Source organism: Lissotriton helveticus, chromosome 8 (assembly GCF_964261635.1).
Source record: "Lissotriton helveticus chromosome 8, aLisHel1.1, whole genome shotgun sequence".
NCBI lineage: Eukaryota > Metazoa > Chordata > Amphibia > Caudata > Salamandridae > Lissotriton > Lissotriton helveticus.
In genome coordinates this window covers 805310391-805328633 of record NC_136069.1, presented here as the reverse complement: position 1 = coordinate 805328633, position 18243 = coordinate 805310391, and the positions used below count along the sequence as shown (strand labels likewise).

The 18243-nt window shown below is 46.3% G+C and overlaps 1 protein-coding gene across 1 annotated transcript in view; it reads left to right on the top strand.

The window, feature by feature from the left end:
- The window catches only part of TMTC4 (transmembrane O-mannosyltransferase targeting cadherins 4), an 861371-nt gene that overhangs the window by 821518 nt on the left and 21610 nt on the right, over positions 1–18243 (top strand). Inside the window, exon 17 of the mRNA XM_078657625.1 lies at positions 15430–15499. Within this exon, the coding sequence (XP_078513751.1) occupies positions 15430–15499 (70 nt within the window). The remainder of the gene's footprint in view (positions 1–15429; positions 15500–18243) is intronic.

The following is an 18243-nucleotide window of genomic DNA, read 5'->3' as shown; positions in this document are numbered from 1 at the left end:
ATTTTCTTGTCTACCCATCCTGTGCCTCTGCCTACCTGTGGAATTTCTGGTTTAGACTGACAGGGGCCTGTTTGTGCATTCACTCTAGACAGTCACACAAAGGGAGTTGAGGTGTGCCCTGCATATGTTGATGGCCCATCATCAGGCTGATGGGTCTTCCTGAGTAAGAGTGGTGGGAGGAGGTATCACTGACACCTGAATAGGACTGTGCCTGGCCTCTGACAATGCTGATGTCTTCACCCCCCCTCCCCTCGGAGTTTGTCTGAAGCCAAGACCAGGCAGGACAAGAGCTTGTACACTACAAAGACAGTCCTTTGAAAAAAAACTACTTCAAAGGCCAAAAGGGGTATAAGTATTGGACCTAAAACCCCAGACTTCTAGAACACTTATTTTTTTTGAAAATATTTTTATTAGCATTTTTAAAACATTGCGATACAGTGTTACCTGCAAATATAAAATGTGTTAGGCATCGCAGTTTGAGACCAGAAATCCGTGTAATTACATCATTAACACAGGAGCTTACTGTTATACATGGCAAAGCAAGGATTGTTGAGCTCACCCTGGGTGGAGCCGTATTATTCGGTATCAGAGCTAGCGCTGTCTGTATCAGAAGGTGGGTCGCAAATGTCCCCTCTGTATTTATTCCACGCCCCCCAGACCCTTTTCCATTTCTTGGGACATCTTCTGTTTCGATACACAGCCCGTTCTGCAAACATCGCAGCGTCCATGTCTTGTCTCCAGATCGCTATGGAAGGTGGCACCCCCCCGCCCCACCTCTGTGCTATATTCCTTTTCGCTATCATCATACCTATTGTCATCCAGTTCTGCCCAGATCGTGTGAGGTCGTTGGGCTACCATATGTTCAGGAGGCAACGCTTGGGGTCAGGAAGTATGGAGAGTTCCTCAGATTGTGACATGGTGCGCATCACTTGAGCCCAATAGTGCGCGATTCGGGGGCATTCCCATATCGTGTGGTAGAAGCTACCTATTTCCCCGCATCCCCTCAGACAGTATGGGTGTGTAATCCTTTTCATCTTGTGCAGTGCATCCCTCGTGTAATATGACCTGTGCAATATACGGAGTTGTACCAGGCGAAAACGCGCGGGGACACCTATTTCTTTTGGAGATGAAGTCGCCTCCTGCCACTCCGTGTCGTCCATGTCGCCACAGTCATGTACCCATTTTTTCCGCAAGGCCTCTAGGGGGTCAGGCAGATTGTTTACAAGTTTTCTGTAAGTTAGAGATGTCGCTTTGGAAGGCATAAAGTCAGTCAGCAGCCTGTCCTCTAGTGGGGATGCCTCTGGGATATCCGTACCAGGTTTGAACACTGTTGTCAAGGCATGACGTATCTGTGTATATCTGAAGCGTTCAGTCAGCGCCAGCTCATATTGGTGTTGCAGCGTTTCGAAAGGCAGCACTTGCCCTCTCTGCCATAGATCTCCAATGGTCGAGATGCCAATTGCATCCCAACGGTCGAAGCCCTTGGATTGCCTCAATTGTCCAAGTTGTTGTACGTCCCATAACGGGGTGAGCTGTGTCAGCACTCCTCGCCATTTCAGCCTGTGCAGCACTGCGTGCCACACGGTGAGTGTGTGCCGCAGTGGGCCGATCTTCGATGTGATTAGCGATTTATCGTACAGGGGAGCCAGCATTCCAGAGAATCCCAACTGCGCCCTGTCCGCCTTTAGGGCCGGCTCAGACTGGGGAAGGTGAAGCCATTGATTAACAATCTTCAACTGTGACGCCCAGTAGTAAAGGTTAACATCTGGGAGCGCTATGCCTCCGTCGTACCAGCCACGCGTGAGCTTGGCTTGCGCTATTCGAGCAGGACTAGAGCCCCACAGTAGCACCGAGACTATCGCTGCGATGGTTTTGAAGTATGCGGGAGGGACAGGGTAGGGTGTGTTTTCTAGAGCATAGAGGAAGCGGGGCAGGGCCATCATTTTGAACAGGGCAGCCTTGCCTAGCAGTGTCAGTGGTAGCGATTCCCAGTGTCGAATGTCACGTTTGAGGCGGTCAAGAGGGGGCTGTAGGTTTTGTGTGTGGAAGGAAGCAGGGTCAGCTGTAATGTATATCCCTAAATATTTAAACCCGGTGACCGAGATCCGCAGCGGGCAGGTGTCCGGCAAGCGCGGTGCAGGACCGCGCAGTACGTGCATGGTGGATTTGGACCAGTTGATCGAATAGCCGGAGGCTCGGCCGTAGATCGTGCAAACATCCAATAATGTGTTAATCGAGCGCTTGGGAGCGGTGAGATATATCAGCACATCGTCGGCGTATAAGGATATTTTATCTTCCCAGTCATCCGTCCAGCGGATACCACTGATCTTGGGTTCCCACCTTATCCATTCGACCAAAGGTTCCAGGACCATGGCGAACAGTAACGGGGAGAGTGGACAGCCCTGGCGCGTGCCTCTATGTAAGGGAAAGTCCGCCGAGATGTGGCCATTAGCAGCTACATGTGCCATCGGTCGTGCATAAAGCAGACGGATCCAGGAGCAGAATTTCGAGCCTAAACCGAAGTGATGTAGTACTGCAAATAAAAAGGGCCAGTGGACTGTGTCAAACGCCATATGAGCATCAAGGGATAATATCACCGCGGGCTCTAACAGATACTTCGCTCGCGCAAGCGCACCGTGGACTCTGCGCAGGTTAAGCGCCGTGTTTCTGCCTGGCATGAATCCGGATTGATCTTTATGTATGAGTTTAGTCAGATGAGGCGTGAGACGATGCGCCAACAGTTTCGCAAGTATTTTGGCCTCCGCGTTAATGAGGGAAATCGGGCGGTACGACGTACATTGGTCCGCTGGTTTCCCGGGTTTTAGGATCGCCACAATTGTGGCCGTTCGCTGATCTAACGGGAGTTCCCCTGTCTCCAGGCTATCCTTGAACATATGTAGCAAGTGCGGTGCGAGTGTTTCTGCCTGTTGCTTATAAAAGTCTACTGGTATCCCATTGGGTCCCAGCGCTTTACCCGTCTGTAGGGCTTTAATCGCCAGTTGTATCTCCTCTGTCGTTAAGTCTACGTCTAAGGCCCGTGTCTCCTCCTCAGTCAACACTGGCATTTTGAGATCTTTGATGTAAGTGTATGCCTCGTCTTCCGAGATCGTGGATGCGGACACGTACACCGTTTCGTAGTGAGTAGCCAGCGCTTGCACTATTGCACTGGGATCTCTAATGGGGACACCTCCCTCTACCGTCAGTTGTGCTATCCACCTGTCTCGTCTGTCCAGCCAGGCCAGCAATTTGCCCGCTTTGTCCCCCATCTCGTAAACCCTGTGTCTCGTGGCAGACAGTTGCAATTTGACTTCCTCTGTTAAATGTGTTTTGTGACGTTGTAGTGCTATTTGCAAAGTGTGCGCTGTAGTGGGGTTTGGATCCGCCGCATGCTGCGCCTCAGCTCCCGCCACCGCTGTTTCTAGGGCTAACAGTTCCGCTTGTCCCTCCCGCTTAAGCGCTGTGATGGAGACTATCCCACATCCCCGAAGTACCGTTTTATAGGCCTCCCACAGAATGGCAGCCGAGGACACCGAACCCGTGTTGTCCCGGAAGTACTGTTTGGTTCCCACCCTCAGCTCCTTTCTGACCTTAGAATTGTGAAGGTATGTTGCGCGGATAGGATAAATCCGACGCCGTGTGGGTTGGTGATGCGTATAGGTAAGTAGCAGTGGGGAGTGGTCTGAAATACCTCGTGGCCTTATCTCTACCCTGGATACAGTACCAGGACCTCCCGGGGAGCTAAGAAAATAGTCGAGCCTGGTGAGAGTATTATGGACGCCTGAGTGGTACGTGTATTGTCGGCCCTGGGGGTTGTATTTCCTCCACTGGTCTTCTAGTCCCATCGCAGTCATGAAGCCAGCCAGTCGCGTTGCGCCAGCTGGAGCCAGTTTCGGGGGGACCCTATCCTGCAGGATATCAACTACCAGATTGAAACACCCCCCAGAAGCAAACCTCCCTCAGGGAGCCCAAGTATAAAAGCGCTAAGGTCTGCTAGGGCTGCTGCCTGTAGTGTAGGTGGAATGTATACGGAGACGATGTTAATGGGTTTTCCCTCCCACTGTGCGTGTATAGCGGCAAATCTACCCGCCGTATCTAACCTGACAGACTGTACGAGTAGGGGGAATTGTTTCTTCACTAAAACGCCGACTCCCCTGGACCCAGAGGTGAACTCAGTGTGCCATCATCTGGAAACCCCAGCGATCCATAGCTTTTACAGCCGTGCCAGTGAGGTGCGTTTCCTGTAAGAGGACCACTGCAGCCCCCTCCCTTTTGATGTTTTTCAGGACCAGACCTCGCTTGACTTTGTCCCCCAGGCCCCGTACATTCCAGGAGAGTATCGACAGAGACGGTATCACAGTAGTCCCACCTCTCCGTTGAACCAAGAGTGTGTCAACCCCCATCATCCTGAATCAGTGTGCTCAGTAGACAAATACTCGTTTCTGTGGTTCCCAACACCATGCCAATCAGTGTAGTTAAGTGTATCGCAGCAACAAAAACCATAACCAACAACATAAAACATTCCCCCCTTCCCTCCCCCCTCCCTGCCTCCCTGCTTCGCGGACTCCAAACTGCCCGCCACCCCAACTCAGCAGAGTGCTTACTACCCCAGTCAAAGGACAACGTTGCTTACAAGAGCGTAAGGGGGGGGTGAAAGTACAAGGGGGACCAGTAGCCCCCACCAGTGTCAGAGTCCCAGTACATTTGTAAAGTCTCAGTAGTACACCAAGGAAGGTGAGTGTCCATAGGGACGAGTTCGACGCATCCGCTACAGTTCTCAGCAAAAGAAGAAATAAAAAGGTATAGACACTTCCCTCAATGCAGCAGGAGTCAGTCACCAGAGTCCTCGGTTGGGTCGGTCTCGGCCTTCTCCTCTTGTCCGGTCAATTCATGCTCGTCGGGTTGTTCTTTTCTTCTTCGCCTGTCGTTCTGCTTGCCAGAGCCCTCCGCCGGTCTCCATCCTTCGAGCCAGTCGTGCGCCTCCTCCGGCGTGTCAAAGAACCAAGTTTTTTTCTCAGCCACCACCCTGAGGCGCGCCGGGAAGAGCATGGAGTATGGCAACTCACGAGATCGCAATGTTTTTTTCACCTCGATAAAACTTCTCCGTTTCGCCGCCACCGCCGTCGTGTAGTCAGGGAAAATTAAAACTTCTGAGTTCTGTATACGTATGGGCGGCGCGACCCTCGCCGTTTGCCGGATGGCATCTCGATCCCTAAAATTGAATATGCGCGCTATAACGGGTCTTGGTCGTGCCCCGGAGCGTGGACGCCCCCCCGGGACCCTGTGCGCCCGCTCCACCGAGAAGAACTTGGAGAGGCCTTTTGGCTGCAGCACATTCCTTACTAGGTCTTCCACATATGGGTCCATGGCGGGCCCCCCTTCCGATTATGGCAGGCCAATAAGGCGGATATTATTGCGCCTGGAGCGCCCTGCCTGGTCATCCATCTTGTCTGCCAGGAATTTATTGTCCTCCCCCAATCGCGCCACCCTTTTCAACAGCGACGCCGTGTCCGAGGTAAGTGTCGTAGTGACCTGTTCCACTGCTGAGACCCTCGTTGACATCTTTTGTAGATCAGCCCGCAGAAGTGTGACATCCGTTGAGATGGACCCAACCGTGGTCTGCACCTGCGTCAGGGCCGCCATGATATCTTCCAGGGTTATGGCCGAAACCGCGCCACCCTCTGCACCCTTTACGCTGGTTCTTTTTGGCTCCGGCAGCGGGGGAAAGTCCTTAGTGTAAGCAAATCTATCTAATTTGCTTTGCTGGGTCCCACGATTGCCCCTGCCGCCCATTGTGGTTGAAGGGGGGGTGGGCGCCGCTCCGGGTCACACCGATGCAGGCGAAGGGATGCGCAGCAGTCCGGAGTTGGGTCGGTAGGCCAGGAGGGCAAAGCCTGTCCCCCCACACGTCGTCAGGCGCCTCTCGGGGACACCAGTCCCAGGCTTCTATTGCGGTCGCTGTGTCAGTGGTAAGCAAGGGGGAAGGTGGGGACCCTCTGCTAGGCGCGTGTGCTGGTCGCCGATGTGGAAGCAGGAGTGAATTCCGCTGCTGCGGGCTGTGGTGGGCCGCTAGGGTCGTGAGTCAGGCCGCGGCCGGGCCTGGTGTTGGTAGCAGTCACCGGCGTCTCGGGCACAGTTCCTCCGGCGGGGGGGGGGGGGGAGCAGCGATCCCTCCCCGCGTGTTCCTCTAAGAGGTGATGTCGGGCAGGGGGGGGCGGGGGTGTCAGCCGAGTCAACACTCACCCGCCGCCAGACGTCCAATGCAGCCCCGCGCCTCCACACGATGGTCGCGAATGGCGCCCCCTCGGTCGTTCCTCCAAATTGAGGCCGGTGCTTCTGGCGCCGATGCAGGCCGCAGTCCCTCACACGACGTAGCTCAGGGCTCCGGTGTCGTGGCGAGCTCGGAGAGGGGTCGCTGCACGCCGAATCACCTCCGCTATCTGGTCGCTGCGTCTGGGTCACTGCTTGACATAAGTAGCCGGATTAATACTGGGCCACGGTCTCACCCTCGGAGCCTCACCAGAACGCGGCCATCTTGGTCGATCGCCGGCCACGCCCCCCTCTAGAACACTTTTGGATCAAGAGGAAGCTTTGCCAAGGACAAGAGGTCAAGAGCTGTGAGATGGAGTATTGCCCCTTTGCTGTGTGTTGATTTGCTTGATTTGCTGGGTTGGTCTGCAGTTGCTGCTTCTGCTTTAGAGAGGAAAAGGACAAGACATTGCTTTGTATCCTGCTTGTGAAGGTTCTCCAAGGGCTTGTGTGTGCTTGCCTCCTGTTAAGAAGTCTCAGGGCCAGCAAGGACTTCACCTGCAGCATCCCTGAACATCACTGCTGCGAGATCGGACCTGCCAAGTGGTGCCAATTCTAGTTCTGAGCCCTTGGAGGCTTGCTGCAATGATCTGCTTGAAACCATCAAAACCGAAGCATCGCCCCTCCAGCAACTATTTTTCTTACGCAGCACCACTGTGTGGCTGAAGAAATCAACGCAGTGCCTACCTACGGCCGAAAGAAACTGCCACAGCCTGATGTCAGCGCACTGTGTCTCTGAAGTCCGAGACCACATCACTGACTCCGACGTAGGCCCTGCTGTGCGGCTTAAAGAATCGATGTACTGCGGGGCCACAGTTGAAGAAATCGGGGCAGCTTCTGTTTGGTGCCGCCGCATTGAACTCTAGCGTGTCCAGATTTCCACACATTGCACCTGTGCGCCAAGTTTTTCAGACGCATCTCCCACAGACCAGAACCGTCTTGGATTTCGGCGCTTCGCTTCCCCCTACAGTCCAGATACGACCCAACACTTCTGCGTGCAGCGCAGCTAATGCATCGCTTCCCCGTGGACTCGGGACCAACGCATCGCTGTGTTTTCCAATGCTTTCCTCCTCTGCTGCTGTTTTGCTTTGTGAATTTTGATGCATCTGAGGTACTTTGTGGAAAAGCACCTCATCCATAGTGTTAGATGGACAGAATTGCTTGAAATCTTTAAAATTTCATATTTTGAGTTCTATATGTTGGATTTTTCTCGTTTTGGTCTTATTTGGTTTAGATAAAGATCCTTTTTTTCTACACTGGTGTTGTGTCCATTTGTAGTGTTTTCACTGTTACTTTGTGTGTTATGTACAAATACTTTACACATTGCCTCTAAGATAAGCCTACCTCTGAGATAAGCCTGACTACAAAGGCTTTAAGTAGGGGTTATCTGGGTGTGTAATTCCCTTATCCTGACTAGAAGAAAGGGTCCCTACTTGGACAGGGTGTATACCACTGCCAACTAGAAACACTCATTTTTAACATCCCCATATCACAGTTCTCAGGATTTTCTTGTCCACTGTGTTGTTTAAACACCTATAACAATCGTTCATAATAAACATGGACTGATTATTTTGTCTTTTTTTTAGTTCTGTTGATTTTCAGCCAGTCACTGTCTCTCACTGGAGCTTTCCCTTTCAAAAAGGTAATCACCTCATTGTATTTTGTCAGAACCACAGGTGAGGGTGCACAACTCAGAACGTGGCCATTGTCCTTCAGCACACAAATCTTAACAAATATGTCAACCTGTGTATACCACTGTGCAGGATGCTCTCTCAGTTTTGGCAAATTGTTTGTAAATGTGGCAAGATCACCAGCACTCCATGGCAGAGGCACAAAACCTCCACCTGGTATTTCCCTCATTGAAAATGTAAATGCCTCATCTTCATCTGGAGGTGCTGGTAGTAGCTTACTGTTTGCTTCTGGCTGCATCTGACGGCTTCTTTTTCTTTTCCTGCTACTTTGCCCATGTGTTCTCTAATCTGTCAGAATCACTCCATTTGCGGATTCATTTTACCAATTCTGCAATGTGTAACCTCATCCCTGAAGATCTCATTATCACAATAGCTTAATCATCTAACTGTGCCCTAAATCTTCTCTGCAATGGAACACTATTACAAAGATCCACTTCATATTTTCCTGCCAATTCAGTTAATCTGTCTTGTGGTGCAGCTGCACGCCTTGTGATTTCTTTATTCATATATATCGGTTCATTTTCCTGATAATGATCCAAATGTGAAATGTCCAGACAACCCCTAATAATCTCCTCTAATTCTACCTTTCATATCGGCACATCTATAGGTCTTGCCTTTTCTTGACTAGCAAGTAGCCTCTCTGATCTGTCCACTCTCTTAGTCTCAGACGTCTGTTTAAACTACGGAGAATACATTTCATCCTCAAGCTGCCCTGTCTCTCCCTCGACAATAGGTGTCATAAAGACAATCCTCCTTCCTTCTCTCAATGATTGAGCATTCTGTGGTGGCATCCAGGCTACAATTTGTGAATTCTACTATGGCAGGATAAACCCTGCCGCAGCTACTCCTACAGTTCCTTGAGATCCAAGATTCGGGAAAATATTTATTGGAGCAGTTGCAACTAGCCTTGCCTATGTCTTTGCTGTCACAACTTGCAGTATTGGTACTGGAACAGTCACAATCGAAGCAATAACACATGGAGTTATTACAGTATGAGCCACTTCGCCATGTGCATGTGCAATTTGAAGTGCTGGAAATGGTCTCTAATGAGGATTATGCTAGGTTCAACAGGGGCTGTAGCCACTGTAGCACTAGTAGTTGTACCACTATCAGTATTTGTTGTAGGGGCCACATGAGGTGGTGGACGCAAAGTTAATAAAGCATCCAGAATATCATCCCCTGAATCACTATCCGAGTCTGTTTCTTTCCAGCTTCTTCCTCATTTCCCTGTTTCCAAATCTTTTTCACCTTCTCTGTGGTTATAACTGGATACATTCTAGCTCCCTCAATTATACATTTTCTGTATCTTTGTTGTCCTTCATCCCATTCTGCATCTGCGTAAATTCACACAGCTTTCTTCGCCCTATTCTGATGTTTCTCCTTCTCTTTAGCATGAGCTGTTCTTTCCTACGCATTTATTGCTTCATATTGTGTGAGTCTAGGAGGTAGTTTAATCTAATATATTTTCTCCCTTAAATGTTCATATTATGGAAATGTCAATGAACCCTCATTTCCAGTAATCTTGCATCATCGACGAAGTCATAGACACGTATGTAGTCCTACATTTGTCGTCATGTAATGAGCTGACGTACCTTCTGTTGGAGCCTCTTCACCTTCCCCAGCTCAGACTCTTACATCACCCACCATCAAATTTCAAATGGTTTTAAAAATGTATTTTTTGCAATAATTCAACAGTAAATGTACAACAATGAAATTCGATTTCAATGTTTTGATTCTTTCTACCGCATGTGTAAATTTCTTTCTCCCATCCTGTTCCAGCTTTAATACTTAAAGACTCGTCAACCAATCTCAACACAGCACTTTCACAACAACCGACCTATATCTGCATGAAACTCTTTGTCTTTATCAAGCAACGCAACAGTACACCAACCAACCAATATCAGCGCGGCACACTATGATGTATTTTCTCACTCCTCGCAGCGGTTCAACCTCCTTTGCAATTTTCTTGTACACAAATTCTACAACTCTAAGTAAGCATAACAAACAAATAAGTTTGTCTGCCCAACTAAATAAAATCGAAGTACTTCAATCATACAAGAATCAATCAGAATAAGATATTAACGCCCTCTGACTTCCTTACACTGACATACACTCACACAAACAAATGAAATCTCAACCAGCGGGAAATCACTCTAACTGATGTAATTTCCCCTATGATTCATGGGAAGACATTATTGCAAATTAGAAAAGGTGTATCTGCAACATTCAAAGACATATGGTTGAAAGACGATTGTACTCTGCTGAAAAGATGGGGAGTAGAACTGTTCCCAGGAGTGTGCTAAAATCTTATTGGTCAACATGAAGAAGAAAAATATTAATGCTGTAACATAGAAAATGTGCATTTATATTAGTGCATGTTTCAAGACTAGTTAGGCAGATTCTTTTGATGCAGAGCAGACTGATAGTTTTCACTCATCCTTTCCTTAGACTGAGAGTAGCATCTCATTCTATTCCCTTTTCCTGACTCTCTGAGAGGAGACTCTGTACTGAGCTTGCTTGACATCTCTTTATAAGAATTCTTAGTTTATTATTTGATCTGCTATTGTTTGGGCTGAGAATACTTTCCAACTTATTCTGTTAAAGTTTTATGTTTATGCCCACATCAGAACTCTTCATGAGTTTCTGAACTGAAACCTTAAATTCCTTTTGCATTTATCCTGACATAGCTTAGAATAGGGGCGTTTCTTAATGGAACTTACTTGTTACATTTATTGTAATAATGTTTTTTTTCTGATTTATTGAATTGATATATTTCATTACTAAATATTGATGGATTGCTAACCATTTACTTATAACTCTTGAAGAATAATACTTCATAAAAGAATGAATAACAGTGAGATTTAAAAATAAAACCCTTTAACTCAATTTAACTCTCAATATTGACAGTACTAAAGTAATGATAATTGATGATGATTTATGTTGAGATTTAACTTTTATGTCTCAGCTTATATCAAAGAACCATCAACCTGATGTTTACACAAGGTTATTGGTAGATGAGCAAAGTGACGAGAGAACCCTGTGCTCCAACAATATGTTGCCACAATATTTCATGAATTTTATAGCAGAAGAGAAAATGATCACCAACCAAGGGTCAGTTTCTGATTGGGAGCTAACCCATTGCATGACCCAATGCAAAACAATTGCATCTGCAGCACACTGGGTCACAAACCCGTTTTGAGCATGGGGCAGAGAGTCGATGATCACTCAAGGTAGTGGCTCTACATACTTCAAACAGAGGGGCATTCCCGATCAGCAGTGGTCAGGTTGGTTCAGTTATGTCTGTCTGCTACCCTGCCCCTCAATCAGTTCCCACGCTTAGCAACCTTGGTGTCGAAAGAATAGCTTGTAGCTGCATATTAGTAATAGTGAAGCAGACTAGCAATGTATGCCACCAAAGGCAGGTGCGAAGACCTTCCACCTGGAGATGGGTGCTACTGCAGCCATAAATTTAAGTTGTTGAAAAGCGATAAGATCACATGGACTAAGCCAAGCCTCATATATGTTTGAACTGCCACAGCAACAGTGATTTCAGGCCGCAAGAACTGAAAGGGAGCAGATCTAAAGAAAAATAAAAGCACTATTTCTGCAGTGTCTGGTGGGGATTGGTGAGTAGGAAGAAGCATGCATCTTTTATTTAATTATCAAGATGCACATACATACTGTTAGTCTTTTGGTATGATGCCATAGTATGGTTGGCAATCCACATTTACATCTTGCCAACCATAAATATACATCTTCAGCCCCTATCTTAAGCTCCATAGTTGAAGCGAAGCGCAGTTTGTCACAGAGGCTCTGTGATACTGCCGGTACATCATTCTATAAATAACATCACTTTGTGTGTATAACAAACCGCTCCATGAGCAATATCAGTTTGTGTTTACAAAGCTACCTTCACGAAGAACTGTTACTGTTTATCCACCTAACAATGCTAACTGTACATGTATAGATGTGTGGAATGCTGTGAGCTGGTCCAAAAAGTGATGGAAACCTCATCCAGTTAAAAGCTGAAGGGTGCTCACCTAAACAAGCTAATGGCTTAAGATTTCTTACCCAAAGCCCTATCTGTACATTGTATGTTGTGTCTTGTGGTGACATGAGATCTGATAAACAGAAAGTATATATAGCCAGACCTAAAGGGTCAGACATGGCGGGCTGATTTGATTCCTTCAGTCAACCATACAAATGGCACCTCCTTTCATACTGACTCAGCTCAGCCATTTTCCGGTATCTTTATGAAAGGTGTATCTTTATTAAAGGTGCTTGTCTGTTCATACACGCTGATAAATCTTCATTTTCATTTTCCTGGATAACCAAAAAGAGTGAATTCTCAAATAGATTTATTTCCTCCAAGCAACTTCTAGTAGTGTTATGTGGGGTGCGATTATATGCCTAAACTGTATTACAGCACTTTCCTGACTTTCAATCTATAGACTAGCACGAATTACACCCACTCCACAATAACCTTATTATTTCTTTCAACCAAACTGCTCAAGAGGAGAATACAAAGTAATTTTCTTATGGTATATCTTTTCTTCCCCAAAATGTCTTAATTTTTAAAGAAGCAAACTGAACACTGTTGTCAGTAGTAGCACAACCAGGAAACTCTGACCTGTAAAATTGCTCTTCCTATAAATCTAACAATCTAAATGGAATAGTCAGTCATTTATGTTCTTCCCACTTCGAAATATAATCCATTGCAACCACAATATACAATTTCCTGGCCTCAAAAACCCTAAATGGCTCAAACACTCAATTGCTACTTCTTACAATGGGCCATCTGAAGAGCTTATGGTTGACTTATCCACAACTTAAAAACCTTATCAGACCTCTTACAAAACAAACACTTTCTTCACAAATTGTACAATCTTCCCATCTATACAATGTCATTAATTAGACCACCTAAACTTTTTCCTGTTAGCAGTCTCTCTCTTGTGACCTTATGACAGTTCTAATTGTTTGCATGTGGACAGCACTCCCGAAGAAATATATCACCAGAAATAACTACATCCCAATCACTGGACACTTGCTTTATAACTTTTCAAAATATTTGCATCTCAGAAGATTACATTTCTCTCTCAGCTAACCATATCTATCTCTTCAAGCATCATCCACAACACCTCATCTTTGGGCATACCTTCATTCTATGCTTCTTCCTTAAGATACCCACTTGCACTTCATCGTCTGCTATATTGACCTTAGACAACTCTTCTCAGCATTTTACTGAGAAAACAGTAAATCTTCATAAACAATATTTTTTCCTCTAATGTTCAGATTGTGAACGAGTCTAGCAGATTTTCATGTAATATTTCACCTTCACAACAATTGTAAGCGTTTATGATCCATTCTAGGTTCAAAAGATTTAACCACACGTATGTCTTGAAATGGTCAACACTTCCAAATCGAGGGATGCTGCTCTATTGTAGAATATCTTTTCCCTGTATCTATTACAGGCCTAGAAGCAAATGCTACTGTGTATTCTCTATTTAAAATTGTCTGCACTACCATTCACAGCGACAATGGTCTTTTCCACCTGTGAAAACATGCTAAGAGTGGTGCATTTCAACAAGCGACTTTAAAGTCTGAAAACCATGCTCTTCCGCTCCCAAGAGAACAGCATTCCTGGATCTAAGATAGTAACACACCTATAGCAATATTCACACAACCTGAAATGAGAACTAAGTTGATCTTTATGTGCTGGAATCTTGACTTGTTTAATGGCAATAAATCCTGCTGGAACAGAGTAGCCACATAAGAAAACTGATACTAAAGATATCCCATTTGTTGTGCCACAAATTTGGATTTCTCCAACTGGAGGGTCATACCCTTACCCCGCAGCACACCCATCACCTTCTACAAACTACAGTTATTATGCTCTTACATATTTTCCAGGAAATACACAGTCCTTGAATGCAGCCTATCCTCTCCACACCACCAGGCCTTGTAGCCAAGATTTTGTGCAACATGGAGGAAGCAGTTGCCAATCCAAGCAACATCCTGAGATAGCTGTATCACCCTTCAGAAGTGAGAAAGGTAGTTGAGTGACAGATTTCTAGTGCAAATTAAATCAGGTAACATGCTGCTTTCTAAGGTCATGCACTGAAAAATATTTAGTCCCCCACAACAGGGTTAACATTTCATGTATTTTAGTCAGTGAGTGACAACTTAAGTCTAACCATTAAAAGAGTGTGCAGAGCCTCTATGAACCAGATTACTTATTATCTAAAAAGAATCTGTGAAACAAATTCAGACAGATCAACCTGTTAATTTGCCCTTCTAACTCTCTTAAAAACTCCACTAATTCCGTCTAGGCTGCAAATGGAATATTTTTCAATTTGTGTCAAACATGGTTAGCATTTTTATGCTCACAGTGTTGAGAAAAGCCTACTGCCTTACACAGTTTCTTGTAAAAAACACTCTTGAATGTATTCAGTACTTCAATGAACACCTACTTCTATTACACTCATTCAGTAAGTTGGAACCTTGGACCCCTGTTCTATCAACATCTCAATGTTGCCCTGATTACCACCTACAATTTCACATTCACCATTTCTGGCCACACACATTGGACCCACAATGTGTTTAGTCTAAAATAATGATTGCCACCAAAAAGCTAATCTTTTGTATTGTACTGCTTTCAAACACAATGGATCATAAGTCATTTGGCTCCAATATCGATCATACCCAGTGCTTGTTGAAATAAGTATTGGAAACGAATACCAAATGCTGACCCCGAGTTGCTGATCCCAGCAAGAACCCAGCGCCTGGATATTCTCGCTGGTGATGCTCTACAACTCCGAGTTGATTGATTGAGAGTCTGTCACAACTTTAGATTTTTTCCATCTCTTTTGTAGGGCACTTTACAAAAGGGACATTCCCACTGCCCACCTGTAATTTGGTTAACTGAATTATCAAAGTCTTGAGTTCTGTCTTCAAACATTTGAAAGTGCAGTACAAATTGGTAGAGCGTTCCTTAAGTGAACTACCCTCTTGAATAAAATTCACTTTCCTAATAGTAGTAATTCACATATTAGTTTCCCAAAGGAGGGCCCTTTTTCCACACTGAGAGAAATGTATTTTCAGGGTTACTTTTGTGTTTTTCCTCCTCTTTATTTGTGTAAAGGGGGAAGATGTGTTGTAGTTTATTGTTTAATTATGTGACTCGGCTCGTTGAAGGTCACCTGTGCTTTGTACTCATCATTATGAGTTGTGTAGCAGTTGGAGATCCGTTGGGAAGAGGCTGTGAACCTGATTGGTTAGGCTAACGATAAGGCTTCTGCTTTCTACTTGCCTGATAACTCATCTTGTTATTAAAGCAGGGCTAGGTCACAACTGGCTAAAATTCTATTGAGATTGAATAAATTAGATCATTGTTGTGCATTCTCGCCTTCTGACTATTTCTATTTCCATTTAGGAATCTGAAGCTTTGTTCCTGAAAGCTATCAAAGTTAAGCCTAATACATCAAGCTATCATGGCAATTTAGGTAAGAATCGTAGAGTACAGTTATAAATACTACATTGTTTTTAATCTTTCCCAAACTTCCTTTGAGCAGTATGGATAAATGTTGAGATCTAGAAGAGGTTGAAAGCAATGTTTCAATGTGTTCCGCTTTTAGGAGGGTGAAGCCACAGTATTGTTAGGAAGTATTGTTTGCTTAGGATTGTCAATATAATCTCTTTCAATGAGGATTAGTTAAAATGTTTGGGTCTATATGTTTAATTGGGGTGTCCTGACACTTTACAGGTCTCCTTGAGCACTCTACTTTACCAGGTTCTCTAAGCTCCGTTCCAGTAGTGAGAGAGTCAGTCTACATTTGATGTACTGTTATTGTTGAGGAGCAAAAAGGCACCTGTTGGTCTGTGCTGTGAGAATAGACTTACTGCTAGGGGAAGATCAACAGAGTGGCTCAGGGCTGTGTCATGAACCAGAATCAAAGCTATTGCCCTGAGCAGCTTATCTCCAAATGTTCTCCTGGCGATGCATGAGTCGATTATGCAACCCAGAGTTTAATTTAAATTTTTGGACTCGTAGTCTTGATTTTATAATGCCAGCAAAAGAACTACAAACCCCAGACTGCAAAGGAAAAAACCTGAACTGGATTGGCTACTCACGCATGGAACTGGGAACCATAAGAGCTCTACAGCTGCTATCAAGCTGGTTCTGCTCCAAACCATCGTATATTGCCCGCTTGCAATTTTGACTTAGAAGTAGCAGGCTTGAAACACATTTCATTTAGTTAGCATAAAGTTTTCCCTAAGGTATGTGCTCTGAATGCAAACACTAAAGTGGTTAAACAAAGCTGGTAGAGTATGTATTTACTAATGTCCAGTGTAAAGACTAAAGTCTACAACATTATCTGGGATTCAGAAAGAGGCGTATGATTTGATGGCAGTCAAAACTTATCATTGTGTGTAAAAGCACATGCAGGAGCGGCATGGAGGTGCATCTGCGCGATAGTCGGGAGCGGCAGCCTTGCAGAAAGGGCTGGACCACATGGGGTGCACCAGAGGCGGTGCTTGTGGTGATCGCTGTGGTTGAGCTGGCTAATTTGGAGGGCCCACTGAGGAAGATGTCTATTTGGAGCTAGTGAGGCAGTATTTGGGGCCAGTAAGAGACAGACAGTGTGGGTCGCATGAAGGACGTCCCAATTAAACATAGCCTCAGTCAAGGGGTGTTAAATGACGTGACTTCTGCGGGCTGTAACACTCAGCGGCGCAAGTGCGATGTAGACTCATCCAGGGACATGTAAGGCAGCACATGGGCCAGCAGAAGACCGTTACTGGTGCTACAATATGATTGCCCCCCAGATAATGCAGGTGTGACGCGGGGAGAACATACCCCAGATCGTGGAGCTGTGGACCGAACGTAGAACCCCCCCAAGGGAGACCTGCGGACTGCCCCTTGCACGAATAATAACATCAATTATACAGACACCCAGCAGCAGTGGGAATGGGCTGTGAAGCGGACAATGAGCGGCAAGGGATCCCGCATGACCCAGCAGGGCAAGCTGGATACGTTTGCTTACACTAAGGACTTTCCCCCATTGCCGGAACGTAAAGGGACAGGGGCCAAAAGCGCGGAGGTATAAGGTGGCTCCAAAGTGGCGTTAGAGGATGTAATGGCAGTCCTGCATCAGGTACAGACAACAGTCGGCTCAATTTTGACGGATGTCACGTTCCTACGGGCGGATTTTCCAAAAATGTCAACAAGAGTAACTGAGGTGGAGCAGGTGACAACGTCCCTCGCTAAGGACACTACGTTACTGCTCAAGAAAGTGACGCAACTGGAAGCCGACAACAAGCATATGGCAGCCAAGCTGGATGATCAAGAAGGACGCTCCCGCCGCAACAATGTTCGAATTACGGGGCTTCCAGAAAATGAAGGGGGCCCCGCAATGGACCTCTATGTGGAAGAGCTCATAAAGGGCCGACTGCAACCTAAAGGACTATCCACCTTCTTTTCCGTGGAACGGGCACATAGGGTACCAGGAGGCAGACCGAGACCGGGAGCCCCCCCAAGACTGGTGCTGGCCCGCATATTCAACTTTCGGGACAGGGATGCCATTCTTCAAACGGCCCGGGTAGCACTGCCTATCCAAGTACAAAACTCTGTAATCTCCTTTTTTCATGACTATACAGCGACAGTTGCGGCACGCCGCAGAAGTTTTTTAGAGGTCAAAAAGGCGCTGAGGGCCCGTGAGCTACCGTATTCCATGCTCTTTCCAGCAAAACTCCATGTTGTGGCAGACGGAAAGACATGATTTTTTGAAACGCCGGAAGAGACACACAACTTGAGGGGTGGCGACCAGCGGAGGGGTCCGGACGAGCACAAAGGAGACGACGATGGCTTCGGAAAGGAGGCAATCCTGATGACACTGCACAAGAAGATGAAGAAACGGAACAACTAGATAAGGACTCTGGGGAATTAGGTCTTCAGGGAGTACCCACCATCAAACAAGAGGGGTATACCCTGATACATGTTCTGCCCACCTCGACATTGTGACTACAATGGACGTATTGATGGCTGAGGATTCTGGGGCAGAGGGAAGTAATAGTCTTCCTCGGACCTCCCGCTCCTGTACATGCAAGTAAAGTTTCGGGGATTGGGTTTTAAGCACTCTGCTGAGGTGGGGTGGCGGGCAGTTTTGGGGTCCGCATGGCAGGGAGGGGGGTTGAGGGGCTGGGACGGTTTCTAAGTTCTTGGTATAGTGGAAATGTTACTGTTAAG